The sequence below is a fragment of the Wasmannia auropunctata genome, unplaced genomic scaffold, assembly GCF_000956235.1.
Source record: "Wasmannia auropunctata unplaced genomic scaffold, wasmannia.A_1.0 LD336069.1, whole genome shotgun sequence".
NCBI classification, from domain to species: Eukaryota; Metazoa; Arthropoda; class Insecta; order Hymenoptera; family Formicidae; genus Wasmannia; species Wasmannia auropunctata.
The window spans coordinates 2,799,081-2,822,984 of record NW_012026821.1 but is presented as its reverse complement, the minus strand read 5'-3'; the positions used below and the strand labels follow the sequence as shown (position 1 = coordinate 2,822,984).

The following is a 23,904-nucleotide window of genomic DNA, read 5'->3' as shown; positions in this document are numbered from 1 at the left end:
AATGGAGAATCACTCGCAGTGGCGTACGCAGATTGGAGAAATAATGTGACGTCGCGGTAGAGGCCCATTATAGATATAGAATCCGAAACTTTCGATTAAACCTCGATTAATATTTGATCAGCGATTATAATCTATTAATCAATATTAAGTACGATATCTATATTCCGTTTTGTGTTCACCTGGATGGAATAATCTTTGATCGTTACTTAATACATTAAAAAAAAGGAGAATTTAACGATGACGAATTTTATATATATATAGTTGGAAATTTGGCAGCATGCGGGCAATTCTGCCGATTGAATTAATCAAGTTAATCAAGTCGATCAAGATTAATTCAGTTAATCGGAAAATGTATTTATGGCGCGCCTCCCGTTTTCCGGTTCTGGTACGAGCTTGCCGGATGGGTCTCTGCGGGGCGGTTGGGGGGTGGAGAGGGGGCAAAATGCAGGTCGCGCTACGCGCATGCGCACGTACCTCTCGATTTGACTGACCAGACTGACAGGCGGATGCAGTGCTGCGAGCTATAGACACGGAGCATGGAGCAGGCGCGAGTGATGCCGGCAAATGGCGGTTGTTATGTTGACTGTAGTAACATCAAGGAATTGAATTTGCATGCAAATTGCGCATTACAGGCTTTTCGAGTCAACCCCGGCGGATCTGGCGCGCATGCACATGTATCTGCACGTATATGAAAATTAATAAATAGCGAAATAACGATTCATGTTCATAGCAACTGACATGTTTACATATATGTATGTTCGTAATCGCATGCTTCAATTCTAATTGAATTGTTGATGTATGTACACCGTCGAGTAGACTGTTACAGTAGTAAATCAAATGTACAGAACATATCGTAAGATCTGTGATAAGCATTGTATATATGTGTGTGTGCGTGTCCCTACGTTGATCTCTTCCGAGACCAAATATGAGTCTTCTTCATATCGGTGAAGAGGGCTGGATTGTCTCTCATCTGCAGTATCTCAATGAGATGTACAAGAGAGTCCGAACGAACGAAAGTGGATTTTGCGCGTTAGGCTTTAATAAAATGATATTCGAGATCAATTCGCAGTACTTGAGGCAAAATCAGATAGCTCAGACCGTCCAGGAGACCCAGAACAGTGCCACGATGCACGGTAGAAAAAAGAGAAAACGCTCGCAGCAATTGCCGCAGAAAGACTTGGAGGAAGTAGGTTCAGAAATCAGTAACATATATTCCAATTCACCAGATCCTTTAGACTGGAATCTTTAAAGTACATCAATTACACTTTCCTGTAGTATCTCAAAGTTATTCTCACAACAGGTCGATCACGTTAAACGGGCGTTCGGCGCAATGATGTCTGCTGCAAGAGGCAAAGGACTCTTTTGCCGGAATAATTTCCTCGACAACAACGAGCTGGCACGTTTGGCATCGATGAAATTTTATCAGGATACTTACTCTCTCAAAAATGAGAATCTGTACGGATCTAACGACACCGACGACGCTATCGTAACCGAGGTTCACGATAAGAAATACGTATTCCCAACAAAATGCACGTTTTATTGCTACGACGTAAGGGATATAGAAAAGAAGATGGAACTGAGCAATCAGTATGATTTTATACTGCTGGATCCACCCTGGTGGAACAAGTCGATCAGAAGGAAAAAGACGAAATGCGCAGAGGCCAGGTAATCTCACGCGATTCGTTACAAATTGATAGACAGAAAAAATCTCAGTGTGCTTAGAGGAAATACAATTGATCTATCAATCTAAATTCTAACATATTCCTTAACTACTTTATGCTATCAATTTATGATATCAATTGCGTGGGATATTGGGATACATAATTGTATATGCTTACAGTTACAAAATGATGTACAATGAGGAATTGGTCAAGATACCAATAAGAAAGCTGTTACATTCGAACGGTATTGTGGCTGTATGGTGTACAAATTCGTCCAATCATTTGAATAGTATCTTTAACGAAATATTCCCGTCTTGGGGCATTACTTATAGAGCCAAGTGGTACTGGCTCAAGGTAAGTAAAATACCTCAATAATGTTGGGAAATCAATGCGATGAGCATTAGATAACAACTGCCACTCTAGGTGACACAGGCAGGTGGTACAATATGTAATTTTAACTCAGCACCCGGAAAGCAGCCTTATGAATTACTGATATTGGGATCTGCAAAAGGATCGGAAAAGGACAAAGTGGATATCCCTGACGGCAAGCTGATGATTAGCATACCTAGCGCGGTACATTCGCACAAACCACCTCTCACAGGTGCGAACAGTTAAGTTTAAGTCGAGAAATATATTCCCAGAAAATATTTAATTAACATTACATTACGATAAAAAGATTTCTATTCGCGTTCTTAGAAATCATAAAGGAATACCTGCCGGACGAGCCGAAATGTCTAGAAATTTTTGCAAGGTACTTGTTGCCCGGATGGACGAGTTGGGGTCTAGAAATTTTGAAGTTCCAACATTTGTCGCTCTATGAAATTCTGGATGAATGTAGGAACGGCGAGAGTAATGTCGACAGCATAGGAAGCGAGAATGAGTGTAAAGAACAGCCGTAAAATGTAAGAGAGAGAGAGACAGATCTGTAGGCATTACAAATGCGTAAGTTGTAAGACCACGCGTATCGATCCTTTATTATAAATTATTTGCATGCAATTTCCTCGATACAATTTGTCGTTACGATGTACTGTTCAAATGTTCGGTAGTTCCGTTCTTTAATGAAACTCGGTAACCGTAAGGATTCATCTTTTGCCACCTCCAGAAGTCCTGACCTACATTCGACGTATTTCATCGTTAGATTATTTGATATTATTCAGATCCGCGCGTTCAGGCCGAGACACGTTTGCTTACTCACACATTTGCTCGACGTTATACTTCGCTGTCCAGCCCAGCTCCTTTTTCGCCAGATCCGTATTAGCGTACATGGACACAATGTCGCCCTCTCGTCTCTCCTTTATAACGTACGGCACAGTGGTGCCGGTGATCTTCTCGAATGTTTTTATCAATTCCAACACAGTCACGCCGTTGCCGGTGCCTAAGTTGTAAATTTTTAGCCTGAGGTGCTGTTTGTGCAGAGCATTTAATGCCGCCACGTGGCCGGCTGCCAAGTCCATAACGTGAATGTAATCGCGGACGCCTGGAAAAGAGTAAAGCAGTGAGTAAACGCGGTGATAAAAGCATTCTTCGAAAAAAAAAACTTATCGTTTGATATTAATATTATCATTCATTACCGGTTCCATCCTCCGTAGGGTAATCACCGCCGAATATGATCAGCTCCGGCTTGTGCCTTAAAGCGACTTGAGCGATATACGGCATCAGATTTGTGAACGGCTTCGTCGGATCCTCCCCGATCAGTCCCGATCGGTGAGCACCCACCGGATTGAAGTATCGTAAGGACACGATGTTCCAACTCTATTGAAACAAAAGAAATCTCAATCAGAGAAAAATAGCATAAATTAGAATATTAATAACAAATGAATTGACGAACAACACGATTTTTTTTCTCAAAAGAGAAAATTCAAAGTAGGAAATTTAGCCTCTTGTTCTTAATCTAGAATAAATTTATATATGAATGAACGAGCGCTACATTATTTTATATTAAATAAAACTTTAATCGTTAGCCTTGCTAAATTGAAGTAAATTTGAGATTTTCTATATACGCGAACCTTTTCAGCTCTGGATATGTCCTTGAGCATCTCCTCGATAAAGTACTTCGTTCGGCCGTACACATTGGTGATATTACCGGTTTCGTGTTTTTCCGTAATGGGCAGTTCTGTCGGCTCGCCGTAAACCGTACACGAGCTACTGAATACAAGCTGAAAGCAGCCGGCCACTTTCATCACCTGCAAATAATAAGAGGATGACGCGTCGAATTGTAGAAACGATCGGAGAAGCGCGCGCGTGTGTAATATAATCTTCTTACCTCGAGCAGATTGATAGCTCCTATTATATTGTTGCGATAGTAATGCAGCGGAACTTGCATCGACTCGCCGACTGCTTTGATAGCCGCGAAATGTATCACGCAATCTATTTTATGCTGAAAGTGACAAATTATTCTCTTTTCACAGGCCCGAAAAAAAAATTGCTCTCCAACGCTTTCAACTTTACAATATATAATATATACGACGGGATAATCATGACGAATGGAATGTATAATAATGGAATCATTTGCATTTGTACCTGGTTAAAGACGGTCTCGAGCTTCTCTCTGTCGAGCAGATCGCAGTTGTAAAACGTGACTTTCTTCCCTGTTATTTGCTCGACCCTTTTGAGCGCCGCGGACTCGCCGTCGGTTTCCGTCACGCTATTTGCGAAGTTGTCTATAGCCACCACGTCGTAGCCGCACTCCAGGAGCTCGACGATGCAGTGACTGCCGATGTAACCGGCGCCCCCGGTTACGAAAATGGTCCTCCAGTCTCCCGTCATCTTTCCGACTAGACGAGAGAGTTCAGTTTTTAATTTATGCTTGTCAAAATTATTTTTCGTACATTATGTACGAAAAAATATTTTTAACGCAGTTAAAATAATCATTAACTCGTTTGTAGAATATTGTACGAATTTTTTAATTAATTTAAAGGCCTGTTTTGTAAAAGACAAAATTTGATTCTTTTTTCCAAGAACCAAAATTTATCAAATTTTTTTTTATAATAGGAATATTCTTTCCATTATAAGAACAATTGTGCAACCAATTATTATATCGCAGTTATTTATATTCATCCGTTCATTGGTTTGAATTTAATTTGTTAGTACTTTTTTACGTATCAATCTCCTGCAAGTGAATCTCTCGAGTAGTAATGAAACTCTCACTTTAAACTCTAGAAACGCGCACGCGGATCAGACTTTTATCCATAGGGACGCACGTTTACAAACCGAAGAGTGCAGGTGCTTAGGGCATTCACCTTCGTTCAAGTGAGCAAAGAGAGTTCAAGGTCGCCGAAACACGTGGTAAATCACCACAGCGGGAACGCGATGTTCCCGCACCTAGACGACGTTAAAAAGAACGCGCGTCAAGTATAAAAAAGAATATATCAAATTAATATAAATTGATCTCAAATTAGGATTCAATTAAAAATAATATTTAATTTCGAGATATTTAAACTTTATAAATAACTTGAATTATATAATTAAGTATAAATGAATTATATATATAATTCTATAGAATGCGAACAATATGAAGTATTGTAATCACGAATGTATAAACTTGTATTTTCGAATACGTGATGTGTACATGTTCAAGAATTTTTCCAATTCATTAGGCTTGCAGCCTAACTCGCGTGAAGTCACACTTAACGGTATTCGAAATCGATTGCTAGACACTTCAGTCTTTAGTAGTGTATTTCCAAAAACGTGGGATACTTATATTTGTCTAAAAAAAAAAGAACGCATTTTCTTTATAGATTGCAGTATACGTACCGTTTAGATATATTTATAAATAGCTTTTCAATGGAAATAAGTCAGGATTATTTTAATCTGATCACGCCTGATTAATCACCGCTTCGTTTGGAATGTGTTCTTGCAATGGCAACGCGACTTGAGAGAGTCTCTTTCTACGAACCTTGACCTTTCAGAGAAATTAATCGTGTCCTTGGCGAACCGATTTTTCTCATTAGATCACGAGAGATTGTTCGCGCTCGAGGAGGTTTCCTGTCATTCTAGTCTCGAATAAAGCTGACGCGTTGCTTCTGGGAGTCTTCATCATCCCGGGAGCGTCAGTTTCATTCGATTTTTAATTACGATATATAGTAATTCGCTTTTATTATAAAACCGGGAGACTTAAGAATATCATACAACGGAAAGAAATCGTTACCTCGGCCCAGAAGTGAACACTAGGACAATTCAATCGAGAAACGCAATCGACTTTGTTCCGAAGGACTCAGAGGCACTTTCGCGCGACGACTGACACTGACTGCGGATCTGCCTGGAATAGTAACCGCGGAGGAGCGAAAGACTTTAGTATATCGTGGGACGCGCGAGACATCCCCTCCTCCTCCGCGATGCCATATCGACACGCACACTATGCCCTTCCTGCCAGCCTTGTCTTGCTCCAGCCGCCCGCTCTACGATTCTCATCTAAGAGTTCCTCCTTCTCCTCCTCCTCCTTTCACATCTCACGCCGCACTCTTGCTACCAAGCGACCAAGAGAACACGAGAAGCGGGACGAGCTCGCGCTACCGTGCGTCGACTGCATTCGCTGCAGCTTACAACAAAACCGTTACTGAATTAGTATATAAAAGCACGTTGCTCATCTTCGGCGCCTCGATTGAGCAACAGCCTTTGGTAACCGCAGGAACCTGTTTCGAGGCGACTAAAAACGTAATCGTGCGAAATGAGAGAAAAACGACCGAGGCCGAGGGGCCATCCCTCACTCGTTCCCTCGAGGAATGGGCCCTGATTTTCGATTTCGACGGACGATTTCGCCACAGGGCGCGACGTGAAGGCTCGCGAGAGGAATGTCCCGCACGGCGAATGACAATCGGGAGAGAAAGATCGTGCGCATTAATTCGTAGTATTATTGTATATTTTACTGCGTCGACACTACTTGTATCAATTTATGCAGCAGTTCCTTTTGCTCCGTATCAAAGTAAGGATATAGCTCGCTCTCGAGCTCCAACACTGCTTGATGATCGTGAGATTGGCACGCTAATACCAGGGATTGCAGCAGTAATAATTCATCCTCGCTCATATTGAGACCTGTAAAAAAAAACAGAAAAATACAGTTGAGCCAATAACTTCGAAATAGATTTGTTACGAAAAAAAAAAAAAACAATATGTCTGTACAACTTGGAAGCGTGATGTGTACCGTTGTTCACATTTTCTTCCGCCCACGCGTACTTTTCGAGCACCTGGGCGAGAGACGGTGTCAATCTCTGGGGTGATGGCTGAAGAATGAGTAGCAGAAGTACTCGCGTCACTTCGCACCTAATTATTGATTTTATTGTATGTACTTTTGATAATCATTATATGGACAAAGATATTATAACATCACAATTTAATACGCATCAGTAACGAATTTTATGAATGATTGTAATAAACACGGAGCTAATCACAGAATCAAGAGACTCGCTCTGAATTCTCTACAAATTAACAACCGATTGTCTTCGCAATAGATTTTTTCTAGAATATTAATTTTCTGTAACAGTTTATATAAGACTGTTCTTTTTTTCTAAATTGAATGGTGGATAAAAGCATGCGGTATTATCACATGTTTATGAAAAGGAAATACCTATGTAGGATAGCATTGTAGTTTCCCCTGGCACCAGCCACGACACAAGCTTCTACGAATTCCACAAATTCATTGAGTATCTGTAGCGCAGCTACGTAATCTCCTGTGAAAATACAATTATACGAAACAGTGTATATTTAATATATCGATTGAAGAAGATAATCGTAAAAAATATGAATTATTTATACAGATGAAAACGAATAGAGTACCCTGTTTTATGTGAAAAGACACTAAGGTATTGATAGCTTTTGACGTAGGAAAGATATCGATTGCTTTGCGCAGCTGTTGGATACCAGCGGGACTCGGGCCCAACGCTAGCGCCAGCTCCACCGACAATCCCGCGGAAATCGTATTGAATCCCGGTTGATTGCTGCATCTGGCCATGGAATGACCGAAGCAACTCACAGCTGCCTGGAACATACACAAGCTATATTTAGTGTCTTCTTTTTATGTCCCTGTTTTATCGCAAATTCATATTGCACAAGAAACCTGTATGTTCTCTTGGCCTATAGTGGGACATCCTATGTCATTATCTTTTTTCTCGGCCGTAAGAAATTGCCTTCCCGCTTTTACTAGAAGATTTATCTCCGACGAGACATTTTCCAATGTGCCTTGGCATCTAGCGGCCGCCAACCAGCACAGGCCTGCGTACTGCCATAATTCCTTTTGCTCGCATTCGGTAGCTAAGGCACCTTAAAAAAGAATTAAATGTCCTTATTCCATATTCTTGATTTTTAAATGTATATAATTAGGAGTTAAATTGTCGTATAACTATATGAACCTTTCAAAAGTCAAACTGATCAATTCTTTGAAATAAAACATAGACAAAAAAATAAGTAAAATTATAAACTAATCATGTGCTCCGATACTCCTGAAATAAAAAAATTTACAAAAAGTGAAACTGACCAAATCAGGCTTTGGAAAGGCTGATATTAATTTTTTTTATTGACGTTAAACACTCACTAAATTGATCGCATGCCTCGGCGACGTTCGGCTTCCTCAGAAATCGTCTGAAAGATCAAAACGAGAAAAATCAAAAAGAGAAAAAAATCGTTCTTGATGGAAAATCTACAATTACAACAAGAGTGACTCCGACTTACTTCTTCAGCTTGTTCGAAATATTGTGAAACTTCGTTAAATAATCCAATCCGACCTCCCCGATTCCTTGACCTTGATTAACATGGGCCATTTTTTTTTAACTAAAAATTCTGTCAGCCGAAAGTGTATGTATGTACGTGTGTGTTTGTGTCTATTCGACCTATTCGCACATTTGACGTTTTACTCCATAGCGATTCGACACGTGTGTCACGTCATGAACTCATGACACCTGTCGAAAAATTATTTACCGCTCACGCGAGCGCAATTCCGTTATTTCCATTCTCCGCAAGTCTACTCACACACGACGAGGAGGAAAAATGACGTGACAATAATCGACGTAAACAAACGTGACAGAATACAGTACCCTGCGTTACCGACGATATTTACGATATACGTTTATGTCACAAACGTACGAGACAACTAGACGGGCGGCGAAATGAGACTGAATCCCGCCTGATTTCGCCTACGCGGGGTGATCGGTCGGGGTAGGGCATAAATGCGCCACATTTGTTGACACGAGGCGATGACCAATCGCGCCTCGGGCGACCTCGTCCCGTGCGCATCAGCAGTCGATCGGTAAACACAGTCGGAGCGATGCACGCTCGCGTGGCTCGCGTGATTTGACGTATTTGACAAGTTTCGGAGCGCGCGGTGACGACCTCTCGGGAGAGCGGAGCAGACACCTCGGCTGCATGCGGAACGTCGATCGCGTCCGAGACATCCTTTCCTCTAGGGGATAGTATCCTTTTTTTTTTTTAAATTTTTTCCAACACCATGGACACGGACAGGCCTTTGCACGAGGAGTGGAAGAAGCGGGTACGTACACGCAGGCTATGTGTGTGTGTGTGTGTGTGTCACTCGTCGTCGGTTAGAGATAATCGTCGGGGAAGCCCTACGAATTATCTCGCAACGTCGCACCTGGACAAATCAGACGAATAGAATGCATTTTTTCTTGCGCAATAAATGCAACAGAATATCATACATCTCGGCGTGTTGATGGCCTTCTATGCATCATCTAATTTGCATGCAAAATAATTCTACAACGTTAATTGCTATGAGTCAACCATTGGTAGAAACTGGGGCCTCGTTTGAAATATACAGCGTCTTCAACGATTTATATATATATATATATATATATATATGTTATATTTATGGTTGTCAAATCTTAGCCGATTATTAAATCTTAATCTGATGTATTCAAGGCTTTTGTGGGACCACTGCCGGACAGCTTTCTGAGAATAGAGGAGCGCAACGCGCAGTTGCAGCAGGAGGCGGCGGATCAGCAAGCTGCTCTGGCCTTGCAGCAGCAGATGCAGAATATGCCGGTGGCTCACGATCCACGGATGGGTAGACTTAGTATAACAATTTCTCAGGTAACTGCCCTCTCTTGTACTTGCTTGACGTAATCAAGTCGAATGAGCCAACAATGCGACTGCAAGAGACCGCCTTTTCCAGGCCAAATTAGTGAAAAATTATGGAATGACAAGGATGGATCCTTACGCGAGGATACGAGTGGGACACTCGGTGTTCGAGACGCATACAGACTCAAACGGTGGGAAGAATCCACATTGGAACAAAGTAATCCAGTGGTAAGAGCACACTTTGTTCAGACGCGTGCGTACATACGTGTGCCATATGCGCTACAACTTATGTTTTATTATTGCAGCAATCTTCCACCGGGAGTCACCCAGATATATGTAGAAATTTACGACGAGTGTTCCTTCGTGATGGACGAGCTGATCGCGTGGGGTCACATAGATATTCCACCGCAGGTCATTCAGAAGGGAGAGACGCACGAGGACTGGTACATGCTCAGTGGGAAGCAAGGCGATAATCAGGAGGGCATGATCAATTTAGTTTTCAGTTACACGGTAAAAATAATTACACTGTTTTCTTATGATACATATTTGTATCACTAATTTACAATATTTGTAATGTCCGAGAGAACTATTAAATTATAAACTATGAACTGTAGATAGTCATTGAAATTCAAAGCAATTGTGCGCACGACATTAATATATTTTTTTTTTCGAGTACTACTTTCGAGTTTCAACATTTTTTTTTTTTCATCCGAACGCTGTAGACCAAGTATCATCCGTACATGGGCTCCTCCTCGATAATGATGGTTCCCTCTGCAACAATGTTCCATGGCGGCATGCCATACGCCCCGGTGAACGTTTATACAGCACCTCCGCCTGTTGCCACATCAACGGCCCCACCAAGTTCTTTGCCAAATGCCGAGGTCGAGTTGAAACAGGTACTTAACATACGCCTCGTTCACAGAATCCTGTTCGATGTCCATTTCGTTACGTGCACGTAACTATGACGCCCGTACTTTGCAGATTGCAGAAATGTTTCCGAATGTTGACAAGGAGGTCATCAAGTCGGTGTACGACGCCAATCACGGCAAGAAAGACGTTACAATTAATTCGTTGCTTCAGATGTGCGAATAAAGTTCTAATTTTTTTTTTCTACGCAGTTAGAATGCCATACGTAACTTTAACGTATTCTTTCGTTGACGGAATATTTCTTTGGAATGTTGGAAGAGATGATGTACGGCGGAAATTTAATTTGTAACACTTCCATACGTAATAATATATGTTAAGGCCCGAGTATTCCTTGAAACGATATGTGAAATATTTCTTCTTTGAAGAAACGTATTAGATTTTAATTGAGCATAACATTGAATTATTCTTAGTCAATTTTGTTATATATGTTATTGTTACCAGAGTTTATCTTTCCCCCCCCCCCTCGTGATTTCCATTATGTATGAGTATTTATTTTCCAATTGCGTTTATATATTATACGGTTACACGATTTATTTGTTTCTGTATACAATTTAAATATAATACATTGCGCGCGTTCTGCAAAATTGTAAAAAGATATACGCTTGATCGATATAGCTGCACATAAATTGTAATAAATATTAAATATATAATATAATTTGTACGATGTCTCATTCATATCAAGGATAATAAGAATAAGCCGAAAGTGTGTCAGGAAATATCGAAATATTAAATTTTATACATAAACAGCGAAATAACTGCAACTGCAAAAGTAATTAGTGCCGAATGTGTATTTCTTATTGTTCTTGAGTAGCAGGGTTTATATACGTCTGTGGTGCCATTACAGGCACACACTTCGATACTGTATCCCTCAGTCTAGAAGCAGATTTAAAAAAATATCATTATATATCTGTAGTTCGTCGTCAAACGCTAATGCACGGAGTTATTAATCGCAAAGAGAAAACAGGAAGTTAATTTGATCGTTTACATACGTATTGAATATAACAGTCTGATGTGATCGGCCGGTGGTTTTCCATGACTTTCCCTTGGAAATAACTGATATTCACAGCTGCAAATATATAACATTTACGTTTATTCGTGTCTGTATAAAATCTGCTCCGTAAAATGCTCCGTAATCTGCGTCAAATTCTATTTTGTCACTGTGTGGAGTATATTTACCTGCGCCATCGTACATGTATGTATACCTTATACAAACATTATGAGGCTCCTTCTGTTCGATGTGTTTTTTCTCGAATATATCAGTTAAATTCGGCTTTTCCAAATCTGAAAATATCACGATCATGGAGATCAATATCGTTTGACAGTTGAACTTATAACCGCGAACGAATACGAACGTTACACACATACATACACACTTACCACAAATAAACGGAGTTATACAAGGAGTAAATGAATCATTATGTTTCGTACAGTCAAACGTGCTATTTTCATAATGAAACACATCCAGCCATGTAAATTTAAAGCATTGGTGACCTGTCACTGCATGCAAAAATAATAGATTTTAAAAGGAAATAGACTACAATAGCAGTTGACAAACTGCGTCGAACAGTTCGAGCGAAAAACAACAATGTAAATTAAATCAGAGATTATATCAAGTAGCTTTTCGCATTTCTTTATACGTATTAAGCATCATAATTCCTTCGTATATTTCTAGCTCGAAGAATCATCTCTCTCATTGTGATACAGACTAAGTCAAATCTATCCCCCGTATTTTTATATATAATTTATATGTCTAATGTGTACGTAATTATATATATATAAATACACACACACACACACACACAACACTTATACAATGCGAACTGTCTTAACGCTCTACATGTGCATGTATCTACACGGATAGGTGTTTTTTGCGATCTATTCTTATATCGCGGCTGAATAACGACGAAAGCGAGAAAAACTCGGCGGTGGCTTAAAACGTACGTTTTTCCCTCTGATTCGACTGCTCCGACTTAAACGAAAATATCGTTAAATATCGACGGCCTGAAAAAGCTGACGCGCTGTTACTTGGTACTTATATTCTTGGCGTGCGGTATTATTTGTAAGACATCATCGAGGCGTATAATGTTGTGAGGAGAAATAAATATACTTACCGAATCCGTGTGTGTGAATCGTTAAAAATACAGCCAAATAAACCCCTTTCATTTCTTTGCCTGTTTGAGAGCGCTAGCTCGCTCACGCGACGATATCGCAGATATTACTCACGTTGCCGGGTGATTCGAAGCTTATCTGATAAAATCGATCATGATCATATATCAATGACAATGTCCTAAATATGGCAATCGTATCATCGTATTATCAACGTACAGCACGATAGTACGAAGAGATATAAAGATGAAAAACTAATTAACCGCTGCTGATTTGGTTGTTTAAAAATGTTTCGTTTTGTTGCTTTTTGCGAATCATATGCGCTATTAATGTGCTCCTTCTGCTTTCGGACGTTTCGTCTATTAATATTCTTTACATTTCGCTTCTAATGGATTTAGTTACCACGTTCTATTTATACGCTATAAGGGTCGATTCCGCTTCTCCGCGGAAACTCGGAGAGAGTTAATACAATGGCAATATAAAAAATTTATTGTAACAACAGCTTAGTTTCGAAAGCATCAAGCTTTACAATTTTTGGCAGATACAGGATTCCATGCACTTCCTCCTTCTTTCTACGATATCAATTATTGCAAATATTTCCACGATATATAAAAACACATCTATTTATTAGAGCAAATATATAAATATTCTTCTTCGTAGATAAACTAGATAGATCTTAAGTAGAGATTTAAGTATTATAAGTCATTTGTTCGTTAGTGATTCTTTAGCTTTCTTATGAGATTACACCTTTTATTTTAAATTAAATTAAAACTCATCGTGCCTCGCCAACGCCTCGCCGAAGTCCGTCGCCTGGGATCCGACGAAGATGTCGTATTTCTCCAAGATCTCGCTCTTCGTCAGCTTGTGATCCGCATCTGTGTCCGCCTCGTAGATCAGGTGCCTCGACTCCGCCTCGGCGTGATCGAATTCCGCTGGGATGATCCACGTTTTCACCTGTTTCGAATTGAAATCCAAACGAATCTCAGCTTTATCGAAATTAATTCATTAAGACGCAGATACATTTATCCTTCTACATTTTTATTCGACAACCCAAATGTATAAGGAGTAATCAATTACCTCGTCAGCATTCAAGAATCCGTCCCCATCTTTGTCCCTGTACAAGGAGAACTGTTCTTTCTCGTTCTTCACCCACTCCGGCTCCTCCTCACCTTCCTCGCCCCTGTACATGTCGCCTGCGGACATTAAATTAAGGATGGAAAAAAAACCACTCGGGGCTCTGCCTTTTGGGGCAACGGCGGTGATTCTCTCGCTTACCGATGTACTCTATGAGGGATATCTTGCCGTCGTTATCCTTATCGATATCCTCCATCGTTTCCAGCACTATCACGTCCTTCATGTGCTCCGCGTCCTCCGCGTGAAGGAAGGCGGTGAACTCCTCCTTGGTCAGATGGTCATCGCCATCCAGATCCGCGGTGGTCCACCTTCTGCGATCCCTCTTGTACATTTGAATATACGAGAACGAGTTGTCGGCCTCGTCGCCGTCCCGCTTCTCCGCCTCCTGCTCCTCCATGTCGCCGTAAACCATGTCCTTGTACTCCGTCCACGACAGTTTCTCCTTCCCCGTCGGATTGTGGGACCTCCACTGACGCTCCACGTCGTCCCTGATGTAACGCTGCTGCGTGTACATTATCCAGTCCTTGAGCTCCTCCTGCGTCACGTAGCCGTCGCTGTCCTTGTCGATCTTGTCGACGATTATCCCCAGGCGCCTGGTGCTCTCCTCAGGAGTCAGCTGATCGAAGGTTTTCGCCTCTTCTCCGAGGAAAGCCTCGTGATCGTACGCCGGATTGTGTTGGGAGTGGACATAGTGATCTTTGCTGCTTGCATCCTAGAATACATACATTTTAATGCATATATACATTACACCCTGTGAATCTTTAAAATCGCTATCTTTCTTTTATCTGTCAACAATCTTAACTGTGCAATAAAAGCAATGTCACGTTATAATTTACCGATACAAATCAACTTTTCAGTGATCGAACCAATTTTTCTTAATATAACAGGAAAATTTTTAAATGACATTTTATTCAATCGATTATAAAATGCGAGAATTGTCGAAGGGTGCACTCGGTTTTTTTTCCCTAACCTTGTTCAATACGCGATGCTCGCCGTCCGGGATCGCCTGCTTCGGGATCGCCGTCGCCAGGATGGAGAAACCGATCAGAATTTGGAGGAGCATGAGTGCCCGCATTCCACGGAGACCGTGCACTGGAGGCGAAGGGGGAAAAGAGAGAAGAAACAATGGAGTGACACAGAAAAGGGGACGGATCGTCGACCGAAGAATCGCTCGACGATGAATCTACGAGGCGTCTGTTCTACGATCGGAATGAAGGGACGACAGAGATGAGACCTCTCTCCTTCCACGGCCCGCGCGCGGCTTCCACATCAGCAAGAGCGGCGGTGGAGACCGTAAACGCGCGGCGCACTCCCACCTCCCGCGCCGCGCGAGCTCGTTTTATGGGGAAACGCGCGGCGCGGCGGCGGCGGCGGCGACGCCAGACGCCACCGACGCCGCCGACGAGACGTCACCCGCGAATCGCGGGCCGCCTGCTCGGCCGAGGAGCGCACGCCGGACGTTCGGCGGCCGGTGCTCCCGCCGAGAAATCGCGAATCCGCAGCCTCCACGTGGACCACGCGGAGGAGATAATGAGAGATGATAACGGAGTCTCTATTACGAGAGACCCTTTAAACGAGACGCTCCTCCCCTTCTTCTTATTTTAGATCTCTCGGTCCCGAGGAGATACAGTATGCATGCAGTCTTATATCGCGTTCTTAAATCCGCAGAATCATCTCGCGGCTGGATTTATGAAGGCATTATATAGCGCTTCGACCAAACTCGAAGCAATTTTATCGATGATTAATATATTCGATTGGCAGAATTGTAATGGCAAAATTTATTAATTATATAATTCGTCCTCAGTTTTTTCTCGCGTATCAGACGATAAAAATTAATAATTATCCATGTTAATAAAATACTAAGGGACTAATAAATACTAAGTATTACTTAATTCACGTTAATTAATCGTCGATTAAGTTGGAACAGGATATTACAAAATTTATATGCGATAATTTGAGCCTGTACAATATTCGAGAAATGGGCAATTTAAATATTTTAAATCAAGTCAGCAGTTAGGAAACCGCGAGGATTAATTTGGGAATTGTATTCGTGTGACTGCAGACTTTTTTTAAACAAGGTTTTATTTAAAACAACACGTCAAATATGTCTATACTCTTTTTTCTTCGTTTCGTCATTCTATTGTAGATCTTTGTCTCCACAAAGTTCTACAATTTAGACGTTGTATCGTTAGATGTTTGTACTCATTGGGATATCAATGTTCGTATCGTTTCAATAGCACACGTGGAGTTATTTCATATATTGCCACATGGCAAACAAAAGAAACAGTAGGTAAAGCAATACTTTACAGGCATTAAAACACAGGAGTTTACCATGTAGACATTCAACTATAATGAGAACTCGATGCAGGAACCAAATCAACATAACTTTAACTTTCCAATAGTCTAAATAGTTCGATTTTCCAAGCAATCTCTGTGCAATTTCGAAAGCTTTCTTTTACCGGTATAGAATTGTTAGAATTATCGTTAGATCAATCACAGACGTTAGATGTACAATCTCGACAATCTTTCTCTCTCTGTACAATTGTCCATTCCTTATCTGCACGTTCACATCGATCCTCCCTGCAGTCTAACGTTTCTCTGCTTTTTGGGAACTCCGGTCTTTCGAAATTCACTCCTCTCGTCCAGATACTGTTCCGTGCACTCTTTAATAAAGTCGTCATTGTAGTACCACTTCTTCATGCAATCCTGCATCTTGTCATTCTCCCTCCTGCACTTCACGACGTGCAATATGCCGGTATTCAGGCAGCAGTCGTGGAATTCTGTTCGGGGGAAGAGAATCAATCACACATTTATTGAATGTCACATTCGATCGAGCCCCTGCTGGGCGACAAATCAGCTGATATGTGATTTTTACCTTTGACCTCGTCGACGCACTTCTCGGCTTTGACTCTATCTCGCATCAGCTTGGGTACCATCACGTCCTTCTCCACCCTCCTCAAACTCCTGTCATCGGGATCACCTGAGACAAACGCAATGAGAATTATTTTTTGAAGGAAAGTGACCGAAAGAAGAAACCGCGGCGGATACGCGGATTGCTGAGTGAGCGACGTGCATTTTTTAGTGTCAGCGAATTTCGAGCACGCAGACCCCGGTCGCCGGTCGCGCGCGCGAGCAAAAAAAAAAGATAACCTGTCGGGCTTAAGAAAAAGATAACCTGCTACCCGACAGTCCTATCCGACAGTTCCGCTCCGGCGACAAAGTTATTTCGTCATTTCACGACGTCACCGTTCCACGGGGAGGGGAACGCGTGTCGCGCGGTAGAGAGTTTACCCAGTCCCTTCGGCCCTCCGCTGAGTTTAGGCGAGAGCACCGAGCACTCCTCCTTCATGCCGCCGGTGCTTTCGAAGCAGCAGACCCAGGGAGCGGCGGGTGGTGCGAACGTTTTCGCACACGGGTACGAAATGCGAGAAATCTGAGGAATTCTTCCCCACCCACGCCACTCGTCCGTCACACGTGCGTCGAGTCACGTGACTGTCATGACAGACTCGTACGTTTAAAACGTGACGCACACGGCGCATGCAGTTCGCTCATTTCTAAAATGCCTTCGAAATCTTTAAATTTTTATCTAAAACATTTTTTCTTCGTGTCTCTTATCGCGTTTTACCGACACACGCTTGGAAACGTAAAATTTGATTTTTCCCAAGAAAGATACGCAAAAAAATATGTATCTCACACATATCATGCATATCCAAAGCTCAAAATCGGGGGGAAAAAACGCATTTTCTTACGAATGTATATCGTATATATGCAGTCGAGTGGGACCGAGAGAGAGAGAGAGAGAGAAAGAGAGAGACAAAACAAGAGGGACAATGGCCAGAAATACACGATTTGACAGTCCCTGTTTTTTTTTCGTCTCGCCGTCTCGCGACGCTGGGAGCAACCGGCAGACTGCGCTCGTGATTGTGCACATTTCAGACTTGTCATCGGTGACTCCGAGGGAGGAATGCTCGCACGGTCTGTCGCGACGACGGGGGAAAAATACTGTGTGTTGCTGAGGACGAGTGGATTGTAAGGATAGCTCGCATCGTAATCCGATAAGAGTCGCGCCGCACCTTTAGACTGTAAATCGCCCGGGGGATAATCCGAGATCCGCTTAGCGTTCTTTTCCTAACCTCCAAACGTACATGTTTCCCCTCGATACGTACACACGAAGACGAAGTATCCCGAATCCTCGACTTTTCGTGCGCCGCAATTGTATGTACAACGTCCTTTGAACGTTTGCAGAGTGTAGAGCTCCAGTTTGACGCGTCAGAATGGACAGACTGTTGCGACTGGGCGGCGGGATGCCTGGCCTGAATCAAGGGCCGCCACCCTCCGACGCGCCCGTTGTGGACACAGCTGAACAGGTATCTGTCACTCGGAGCCTCGTGCTTTTCAACCCCTTCGCGTCAGAATTTTTCCCCTTATTCTTTCTTTTTTTTTCCCCATCTTTACAGGTGTACATATCGTCGTTGGCGCTTTTGAAGATGCTCAAGCACGGCCGCGCCGGCGTCCCGATGGAGGTGATGGGCTTGATGCTGGGCGAGTTCGTTGACGATTACACCGTTCGCGTTATCGACGTCTTCGCCATGCCGCAAACGGGAACGGTAAGTGGTGATGATATGCAAAACGAGGAGACTGATGGAAAAGCACCTTTGTACAATGCCGTTTGTTTCCCTCCTCAGGGTGTCAGCGTAGAGGCGGTGGATCCAGTGTTCCAGGCGAAGATGTTGGACATGCTGAAGCAGACCGGTCGGCCGGAAATGGTGGTCGGCTGGTATCACTCTCATCCGGGATTCGGCTGCTGGCTGTCCGGGGTGGACATCAACACTCAACAATCCTTCGAGGCACTCAGCGAACGAGCGGTGGCCGTGGTCATCGATCCTATACAGTCAGTGAAGGGGAAAGTTGTTATCGATGCATTTAGGCTAATCAATCCGAACATGATGGTGAGTGTATATTCGTGGCAGTTGTGTGTACTCTCTCCGATTCTGACGTTTCTGACCCTGTCCTCTGATTGCCAGGTTTTGGGGCAAGAGCCGAGGCAAACGACGTCGAATTTAGGACACCTACAGAAGCCATCCGTTCAAGCGTTGATACACGGATTGAATCGGCATTATTACAGTATTAGTATTAATTATCGCAAGAACGAGCTGGAGCAGAAGATGCTGCTGAATCTTCACAAAAAAACATGGATGGACGGCCTTACCCTTGCCGAATACTCGGAACACAGCCGGCTCAATGAGAATATCGTTTCCGAGATGCTTGAACTCGCGAAGAATTATAACAAGGTGAGCTTGAAAGCTTTTAAGCATTTTTTTTTTGCATGGTATACTCGCGGTGGATGTCTTGAATATCTTTTGCCACAATAACGAGAGTCTCGTTTTCGTGTTTAGGCCTTGGAGGAGGAGGAAAAGATGACACCCGAGCAATTAGCGATAAAAAATGTTGGCAAGCAGGATCCGAAACGGCATCTGGAGGAGAAGGTCGACACACTAATGGCTACAAATATTGTTCAGTGCTTGGGAGCTATGCTCGATACAGTTGTATTCAAATAACTGTTTTCCGACACGTCTACTCGCAATATGGTATTTAAAGGAAATATACATCTTTTTAAAATAGAAGTATGACATTTTGTATTTCCCGAGGTGCACGCAACAAAGTACAACGCGAATTAACACGTGCACGCTTTTCCCATCGCGTATTCTTATTGAAATATACGTTTGTCTTTATAAAATTTATATAATTATCAAATTAAATATTAAACGAAATGAATATTTGTTATATATTACAGCATGTGAGAATATTTAACGGAAAAAAGATGAGGACAATTGGTTATTGAATATAGGGATAAGAGAGTTCAAGAAAAATAAGACATTTATAATTAATTATTATTGATACTGACATATATGTGAATACAATCTATAATCTATATCATCATTTATATTCATAATAATCCTACAAATTCATTGTGGAAGAAACATAAAAAATGCATTAGTACTATAAAATATACATGATTCTTTTCATGACGCGCTTTCATGATAAAAAAACGATATATGTACAGTATAAATTCTTGCAACTTATTCTTACGGAAACAAATTCAAAATATAAACTAGAATACCAGTTTAAAGTCCGACATATGCACCAGACAAGAAATGATCTGAAAGAAAAGACATGAGTGGCAACACACGAGCGAAACATTAGGAAAAGTTAAAGAATGTCGCAGATATTTTGTATTCCTTTTTCAGATTATTCTCGGAATACAAACTTTCGTAAAGTCAAAAAATATTGTATAATATATATAAAATTGGAACATTCTTTTAATATAATCTAAGAATAATACATAATTCGTTAAAAAAATAACTGTACACTTTATGTAACAGTTTAGTCTAAAAATATTTTCTTTTTATTAAATCATCAGTCTAACTCGACATAGATTCCCGATCTTTCTCCTTCTTTTTCTTTTTCTTCTTCTTTTTCTCTTCCTTTCCCGTAGATTCCTATAACACATAAGTATCTTATATTAATATATTGCGTCCAATTTTCAGATTACATATCTCATTATTAGACCCAATCTAATTACCCCACTGGCATCTTCCTCTTTTATCACAACGGACTCTTCGCCTTCCGTATCGTGTTTCTCCTTCTTTTTCTTCTTTTCTTTTTTCTTCTTTTTATCTTTCGGTGATGATGTTTCTACATTCTCCGGCGCTTCCTGTTTCACTGTTACATCCATTGCACTCTCGTCTTCTTCTCTCTTTCTTTTCTTACCGGTGACTAAGTCGCCATTCTTTTCCGTCTACATTTATGAAAAATATTTATGTAAATACAATTTTTGATATATATATATATATATGATTATAACAAAATATTAAAGTTTAATTTAATAAAATATTAGAAGAGCCAGAATAATCGACTTGCCGTTGATTCTGTTGTCGTTAATGACGCAGCTAGATTTTGGTAGTCTTTGTAACTCTGTAGCCATTCAGCAGGTGTATTTTCATTTGGTTTTCCATGCTTATCTAACAGTCCTTCAACTATCATACGTTTCTTCTGCGACGCTTTAGGTCCCAAGCCCCACTTCCTCGGATACGAATCTCTCTCCATAATAACCCTTTTGAGTTTTGCAACTACTCCATGATCACAGGCAGCCATGGTCGGCGAGGACATCAAAGCTACGGCTGACATATGCAAAAAAAAAAGTATTTTGTTTGAAGATTACAAATAAGGGCAAGTATTTCAAAGACAAATGTAAAAATGATAAGTTGGAACATTAAGTTAAAACATCCTCAAGTGGATAACGCGAGAAGTCAAGCATATATGCAACAGTACTTAAAAAATATATCAATATACTTTATACTAAAATTTACCAAGTGCTACAGCTTCGCCCTTGGTAGTCACGATCACAATTTCCTGATTCAACTCTATCCCTTGGTCGTACATCAAGACGCCCGGTAACATTATTTTAGCTCCGTAACAAATTGCGTTTACCTAAATAAAATTCGTGTAACATAATGTTAAATAAACAATATTCAATTTCCTTTATTATCCAGTTAACAAGAAATAACGAAGTACATACGGCGCTGTCCTTTATGATGATTCTCTTGTGACTCAGTAGCAGCGATTCCAACGGCCTTATAACCCTTCTCAGATACGTCTCGTCCCCGTGATTGTCGTAGAGCCACTGAGCGTCGAGAATATCCTGCATAGTGACCATACCGTCTTGCTCGGACATGACGCCGGACCGGCTTCTACGTAGCTCTTGCATGTGACAACCGGTACCTAGGAAGAGCCCAAGATGGACACACATAGTTCTGATATAGGAGCCGGCCTCGCAACTGACGCGAAATACTCCCATATTTCGTTCCTGGTCGTAATCGAGGAACCAACTGTCGTATACTGTTCTGACGCGAAGCTGTCTCTTGACCGCCGATATCAGCGGCGGCCTTTGAAAGAGAGCACCGCGCAATTTCTCCAAGGCTTGTTGCACCTAAATCATCGTATTAACGTGTGTATATAGATATACGAGGTATCTTTCGAGAATGCACAATAGCAACGAACAGCCTTTTGGATAACAAAGAATAAATAAATATAGATGTACTTAGGAGGGATAAATAACGCTCAATAACAGAGTGATTACATATCAAGCGAGAAACTGGCGTTTGAGATTCCCAGTCCTGTTATTTCATGTATATTATTCATATATTAATTTATTTATTCTTATTTATTCCACGTTATATTGATTTATTCTGTGTTATCCACAACGTTCCACGCGTATTTACCTTCTGAACACTTTCCGGGGCGGAATGCAGCTTAAACACGGCCACGTATTCCTTCCCGGCGGACTGCTGAGACTTGGCCAGCCTCGTCGCCCTGTCTATGCAGACTATCAGGCATCCCGACACCTTGGGATCCAACGTGCCGGAGTGGCCGGTCTTCTCCACTCTCAGGATCCTCTTTATCCAAGCCACTACCTCGTGCGACGACGGATTGCACGGCTTGTCCAGATTGATGCAGCCCGACTTTACGTACTCCGACAAGCTGCGATTCAGCGGGGTGGAGCCGCTCGTCAGCGGAGTAAAGTGCTTCGTGCGCGTCAGCATCTTGTCAAAGTTCTGTCAACAGGCAAGCAAGTTTGTCTCTCAATTTCATCAATTACTTCGCCTAGTTGTCGCGCGCAACGAATTGAAACTGAAGAAAATCACCTTAAACAGCAGAGGCCAGTCCTTACATTCGAGCTTCACCTCCACGTTGGAGGGTTCGAGCTCGCACTTGGTCGTCAACTGCAGCTCGCCGATCGATTTCTTCTTGTCCTTCTTCTTGCTCTTCTCTGCAAGAAAATTGTGGGAGATGTATAACCTGATCATCAATCTTAACCTCCATTCCGAAAAATTAAGCGAGCAAATTTTCACGGGTTATATTCGCCGGAGTAAACGTAGGGAGTGCCGTTTGTCCGACGTGTCATCCCGCCTCGATACTCTTAACAGTACTATCATCGCAAACAAACGCTGTGAACGCGGGCACGTGTTCGTTCATGAGGGCGGAATTCATAACAGAAACTACCGCCGATTAGGGATAATCGGCAGTGGACTCGGGACGATATCTGAAAGGGGACTTCGTACGAGAGCGATGTTACTCACCTTGTTCCATTTTGCAGTTTGTTAAAACACCTGTGACTTGAAAGCCGAATGCCGCCAATTGTTGTGCAGAGAGAGAAAACGCCAGGAGCTGCGAGGCAACGTGGAGTCCGAGCGGTTCATGCAAGTTCCGCGTTCTGCCGCGTTCCGCAGCACATTCACAGCAAGCTATTTCCGCAAGCATGCGCATGTGCGCGCGCAGGCTGTTAAATTTATACGTCGCGCGTGATCAATCCATGGACGAGAATAAAGAGCATTCAAGAATTCTCATCAATCTATCAATTTTACTTTAGCTGCTATTATCTGCTATTATTATTATTATTAAGACAAGTATGTAGTTTTAAATTACAATTTATTTGTCAATTATTTTTGGTGTATTCCTGCAATCTCGAAAAGTGGATGTAGCACGGACACGCACCACGTCCACTTTTGGTGCTGCGATTTTATCGGCAATGTTACAAAAATGGATACGTAGTTCCTCTGTCGAGAAAACGGACGTGCGGCGCTAGTGTGCAGGGGAGCGCGTCGCCCTACGAAGAACTCTGACGTCACGACGTCAGCAGTCAGCTGATAACCACGTCGGTGTTGGTACGTCATTGCGCGCATGAGAATTGTGTAGGTGACAAAAGGGATACGACAAAAGACGGGAGAAAATAAAGGATAACGCGGAATAAAATGCATCCGTACTGGATTTTCTGCCACAGGAGAGACACGAGAAAGTATATATACTACCACACTACAGTCGAGCTCGCCTCGTTTGTTTAGCGCGTCAGATGAATTCAGATAATAACTAACAAATTGTTGTTAACTCGTCTCACAGTCCCCGACTAACAGTAACAGTCCGTCATGGGTGAGCGAAAAACGTCAGAGTGTTTAATTTGCCCTAGGCTTTCCAGCACGCCGGTCGTGCGGCCCTC

The 23,904-nt window shown here is 42.0% G+C and overlaps 10 protein-coding genes and 1 long non-coding RNA gene across 15 annotated transcripts in view; 5 read left to right on the top strand and 6 right to left on the bottom strand.

The window, feature by feature from the left end:
* The first annotated feature begins 483 nt into the window (after nt 1–483).
* LOC105450174 (methyltransferase-like protein 4) lies at nt 484–2,653 on the top strand. Of its 2 annotated transcripts, none has more exons than XM_011689900.1 (5): nt 484–1,186; nt 1,301–1,665; nt 1,841–2,015; nt 2,085–2,262; nt 2,358–2,653. In XM_011689900.1, exons 1-5 carry the CDS (start codon nt 926–928, stop codon nt 2,558–2,560), a joined length of 1,182 nt encoding a protein of 393 aa, XP_011688202.1. In that variant the 5' UTR covers nt 484–925; the 3' UTR covers nt 2,561–2,653. The 2 variants fall into 2 exon arrangements, with proteins under 2 accessions (XP_011688202.1, XP_011688201.1); XM_011689899.1 differs by having other exon boundaries at nt 2,085–2,271.
* LOC105450176 (UDP-glucose 4-epimerase-like) lies at nt 2,609–5,993 on the bottom strand. 2 transcript variants are annotated; one of them, XM_011689901.1, is made up of 7 exons: nt 5,809–5,993; nt 4,182–4,435; nt 3,925–4,038; nt 3,668–3,844; nt 3,233–3,413; nt 2,857–3,138; nt 2,609–2,773 (listed from the first exon to the last, which is right to left on the bottom strand). In XM_011689901.1, exons 2-7 carry the CDS (start codon nt 4,425–4,427, stop codon nt 2,679–2,681), a joined length of 1,095 nt encoding a protein of 364 aa, XP_011688203.1. In that variant the 5' UTR covers nt 4,428–4,435; nt 5,809–5,993; the 3' UTR covers nt 2,609–2,678. The 2 variants fall into 2 exon arrangements, with proteins under 2 accessions (XP_011688203.1, XP_011688204.1); XM_011689902.1 differs by lacking the exon at nt 5,809–5,993 and adding an exon at nt 4,752–5,084.
* Nucleotides 3,065–3,642, top strand: LOC105450175. The gene is made up of 2 exons (XR_974434.1): nt 3,065–3,156; nt 3,251–3,642. It is a non-coding gene; the product is annotated as an uncharacterized LOC105450175 (long non-coding RNA).
* A 508-nt stretch (nt 5,994–6,501) lies between the features above and the next one.
* Nucleotides 6,502–8,782, bottom strand: LOC105450171 (factor VIII intron 22 protein-like). The gene is made up of 7 exons (XM_011689895.1): nt 8,325–8,782; nt 8,188–8,234; nt 7,714–7,916; nt 7,434–7,635; nt 7,225–7,327; nt 6,802–6,920; nt 6,502–6,692 (listed from the first exon to the last, which is right to left on the bottom strand). The coding sequence occupies exons 1-7, from the start codon at nt 8,411–8,413 to the stop codon at nt 6,523–6,525; spliced, it is 933 nt and encodes a 310-aa protein (XP_011688197.1). The 5' UTR covers nt 8,414–8,782; the 3' UTR covers nt 6,502–6,522.
* A 126-nt stretch (nt 8,783–8,908) lies between these two features.
* LOC105450172 (toll-interacting protein A-like) lies at nt 8,909–11,265 on the top strand. The gene is made up of 6 exons (XM_011689896.1): nt 8,909–9,138; nt 9,525–9,695; nt 9,778–9,911; nt 9,989–10,193; nt 10,406–10,579; nt 10,665–11,265. The coding sequence occupies exons 1-6, from the start codon at nt 9,097–9,099 to the stop codon at nt 10,773–10,775; spliced, it is 837 nt and encodes a 278-aa protein (XP_011688198.1). The 5' UTR covers nt 8,909–9,096; the 3' UTR covers nt 10,776–11,265.
* Nucleotides 11,048–12,861, bottom strand: LOC105450173. 2 transcript variants are annotated; one of them, XM_011689898.1, is made up of 5 exons: nt 12,722–12,860; nt 11,988–12,107; nt 11,787–11,891; nt 11,600–11,676; nt 11,048–11,483 (listed from the first exon to the last, which is right to left on the bottom strand). In XM_011689898.1, the coding sequence occupies exons 1-5, from the start codon at nt 12,771–12,773 to the stop codon at nt 11,337–11,339; spliced, it is 501 nt and encodes a 166-aa protein (XP_011688200.1). In that variant the 5' UTR covers nt 12,774–12,860; the 3' UTR covers nt 11,048–11,336. The 2 variants fall into 2 exon arrangements, with proteins under 2 accessions (XP_011688200.1, XP_011688199.1); XM_011689897.1 differs by having other exon boundaries at nt 11,787–12,107; nt 12,722–12,861.
* Nucleotides 12,862–13,182: 321 nt separating this feature from the next.
* Nucleotides 13,183–15,167, bottom strand: LOC105450170 (calumenin-B). The gene is made up of 4 exons (XM_011689894.1): nt 14,821–15,167; nt 13,992–14,562; nt 13,794–13,909; nt 13,183–13,670 (listed from the first exon to the last, which is right to left on the bottom strand). The coding sequence occupies exons 1-4, from the start codon at nt 14,923–14,925 to the stop codon at nt 13,482–13,484; spliced, it is 981 nt and encodes a 326-aa protein (XP_011688196.1). The 5' UTR covers nt 14,926–15,167; the 3' UTR covers nt 13,183–13,481.
* A 747-nt stretch (nt 15,168–15,914) lies between these two features.
* On the bottom strand, nt 15,915–17,352 carry LOC105450169 (COX assembly mitochondrial protein homolog). Its single transcript, XM_011689893.1, has 3 exons — nt 17,142–17,352; nt 16,726–16,830; nt 15,915–16,630 (listed from the first exon to the last, which is right to left on the bottom strand). Exons 1-3 carry the CDS (start codon nt 17,197–17,199, stop codon nt 16,416–16,418), a joined length of 378 nt encoding a protein of 125 aa, XP_011688195.1. The 5' UTR covers nt 17,200–17,352; the 3' UTR covers nt 15,915–16,415.
* Nucleotides 17,353–17,749: 397 nt separating this feature from the next.
* Nucleotides 17,750–19,474, top strand: LOC105450168 (26S proteasome non-ATPase regulatory subunit 14). Its single transcript, XM_011689892.1, has 6 exons — nt 17,750–17,879; nt 18,096–18,217; nt 18,308–18,457; nt 18,536–18,799; nt 18,875–19,141; nt 19,247–19,474. Exons 2-6 carry the CDS (start codon nt 18,125–18,127, stop codon nt 19,406–19,408), a joined length of 936 nt encoding a protein of 311 aa, XP_011688194.1. The 5' UTR covers nt 17,750–17,879; nt 18,096–18,124; the 3' UTR covers nt 19,409–19,474.
* A 246-nt stretch (nt 19,475–19,720) lies between these two features.
* On the bottom strand, nt 19,721–23,186 carry LOC105450167 (H/ACA ribonucleoprotein complex subunit 4). The gene is made up of 8 exons (XM_011689891.1): nt 22,991–23,186; nt 22,556–22,680; nt 22,133–22,465; nt 21,430–21,840; nt 21,221–21,341; nt 20,772–21,031; nt 20,434–20,649; nt 19,721–20,350 (listed from the first exon to the last, which is right to left on the bottom strand). The coding sequence occupies exons 1-8, from the start codon at nt 23,175–23,177 to the stop codon at nt 20,273–20,275; spliced, it is 1,731 nt and encodes a 576-aa protein (XP_011688193.1). The 5' UTR covers nt 23,178–23,186; the 3' UTR covers nt 19,721–20,272.
* A 344-nt stretch (nt 23,187–23,530) lies between these two features.
* The window catches only part of LOC105450166 (leucine-rich repeat-containing protein 28), a 2,565-nt gene continuing 2,191 nt past the window's right edge, over nt 23,531–23,904 (top strand). The window contains exon 1 of one of the 2 annotated variants that reach the window (XM_011689890.1): nt 23,531–23,706. Coding sequence is in view for 1 of the 2 variants with exons in the window: in XM_011689889.1 (XP_011688191.1) it covers nt 23,834–23,837 (4 nt within the window). In the remaining variant the exon portion in view is untranslated. The other variant, XM_011689889.1, reaches the window with a different exon arrangement.

What these genes read in the sequence shown, in the direction of transcription:
- LOC105450173 (XM_011689897.1), bottom strand. Translation starts at nt 12,773, where the DNA reads ATGAAAGGGGTTTATTTGGCTGTATTTTTAACGATTCACACACACGGA. An exon ending in ATACATGTACGATGGCGCAG is followed by an intron (nt 11,677 to 11,786) that starts GTAAATATACTC and finishes ATATATTTGCAG; the next exon opens with CTGTGAATATCAGTTATTTC. An exon ending in CAGACTGTTATATTCAATAC is followed by an intron (nt 11,484 to 11,599) that starts GTATGTAAACGA and finishes ATCTGCTTCTAG; the next exon opens with ACTGAGGGATACAGTATCGA.
- LOC105450172 (XM_011689896.1), top strand. Translation starts at nt 9,097, where the DNA reads ATGGACACGGACAGGCCTTTGCACGAGGAGTGGAAGAAGCGG. An exon ending in TTAGTATAACAATTTCTCAG is followed by an intron (nt 9,696 to 9,777) that starts GTAACTGCCCTC and finishes CGCCTTTTCCAG; the next exon opens with GCCAAATTAGTGAAAAATTA. An exon ending in TGGAACAAAGTAATCCAGTG is followed by an intron (nt 9,912 to 9,988) that starts GTAAGAGCACAC and finishes TTATTATTGCAG; the next exon opens with CAATCTTCCACCGGGAGTCA.
- LOC105450176 (XM_011689901.1), bottom strand. Translation starts at nt 4,427, where the DNA reads ATGACGGGAGACTGGAGGACCATTTTCGTAACCGGGGGCGCCGGTTAC. An exon ending in TCGAGACCGTCTTTAACCAG is followed by an intron (nt 4,039 to 4,181) that starts GTACAAATGCAA and finishes TGTCACTTTCAG; the next exon opens with CATAAAATAGATTGCGTGAT. An exon ending in GTATAACGTCGAGCAAATGT is followed by an intron (nt 2,774 to 2,856) that starts GTGAGTAAGCAA and finishes CGTCGAATGTAG; the next exon opens with GTCAGGACTTCTGGAGGTGG.
- LOC105450168 (XM_011689892.1), top strand. Translation starts at nt 18,125, where the DNA reads ATGGACAGACTGTTGCGACTGGGCGGCGGGATGCCTGGCCTGAATCAA. An exon ending in TTGTGGACACAGCTGAACAG is followed by an intron (nt 18,218 to 18,307) that starts GTATCTGTCACT and finishes CCATCTTTACAG; the next exon opens with GTGTACATATCGTCGTTGGC. An exon ending in CCATGCCGCAAACGGGAACG is followed by an intron (nt 18,458 to 18,535) that starts GTAAGTGGTGAT and finishes TTCCCTCCTCAG; the next exon opens with GGTGTCAGCGTAGAGGCGGT.
- LOC105450169 (XM_011689893.1), bottom strand. Translation starts at nt 17,199, where the DNA reads ATGAAGGAGGAGTGCTCGGTGCTCTCGCCTAAACTCAGCGGAGGGCCG. An exon ending in CGGAGGGCCGAAGGGACTGG is followed by an intron (nt 16,831 to 17,141) that starts GTAAACTCTCTA and finishes CGTTTGTCTCAG; the next exon opens with GTGATCCCGATGACAGGAGT. An exon ending in GTGCGTCGACGAGGTCAAAG is followed by an intron (nt 16,631 to 16,725) that starts GTAAAAATCACA and finishes TCCCCCGAACAG; the next exon opens with AATTCCACGACTGCTGCCTG.
- LOC105450174 (XM_011689899.1), top strand. Translation starts at nt 926, where the DNA reads ATGAGTCTTCTTCATATCGGTGAAGAGGGCTGGATTGTCTCTCATCTG. An exon ending in CGCAGAAAGACTTGGAGGAA is followed by an intron (nt 1,187 to 1,300) that starts GTAGGTTCAGAA and finishes TTCTCACAACAG; the next exon opens with GTCGATCACGTTAAACGGGC. An exon ending in ACCTCTCACAGGTGCGAACA is followed by an intron (nt 2,272 to 2,357) that starts GTTAAGTTTAAG and finishes TCGCGTTCTTAG; the next exon opens with AAATCATAAAGGAATACCTG.
- LOC105450167 (XM_011689891.1), bottom strand. Translation starts at nt 23,177, where the DNA reads ATGCGCATGCTTGCGGAAATAGCTTGCTGTGAATGTGCTGCGGAACGC. An exon ending in CCCCGGAAAGTGTTCAGAAG is followed by an intron (nt 21,841 to 22,132) that starts GTAAATACGCGT and finishes ACGATGATTTAG; the next exon opens with GTGCAACAAGCCTTGGAGAA. An exon ending in TAACGACAACAGAATCAACG is followed by an intron (nt 20,650 to 20,771) that starts GCAAGTCGATTA and finishes TCATAAATGTAG; the next exon opens with ACGGAAAAGAATGGCGACTT.
- LOC105450170 (XM_011689894.1), bottom strand. Translation starts at nt 14,925, where the DNA reads ATGCGGGCACTCATGCTCCTCCAAATTCTGATCGGTTTCTCCATCCTG. An exon ending in ATCCCTCATAGAGTACATCG is followed by an intron (nt 13,910 to 13,991) that starts GTAAGCGAGAGA and finishes TAATGTCCGCAG; the next exon opens with GCGACATGTACAGGGGCGAG. An exon ending in GATTCTTGAATGCTGACGAG is followed by an intron (nt 13,671 to 13,793) that starts GTAATTGATTAC and finishes AATTCGAAACAG; the next exon opens with GTGAAAACGTGGATCATCCC.
- LOC105450171 (XM_011689895.1), bottom strand. Translation starts at nt 8,413, where the DNA reads ATGGCCCATGTTAATCAAGGTCAAGGAATCGGGGAGGTCGGATTGGAT. An exon ending in CGAGGCATGCGATCAATTTA is followed by an intron (nt 7,917 to 8,187) that starts GTGAGTGTTTAA and finishes TTCTTTTTTAAG; the next exon opens with GTGCCTTAGCTACCGAATGC. An exon ending in GTCTTTTCACATAAAACAGG is followed by an intron (nt 7,328 to 7,433) that starts GTACTCTATTCG and finishes GTATTTTCACAG; the next exon opens with GAGATTACGTAGCTGCGCTA.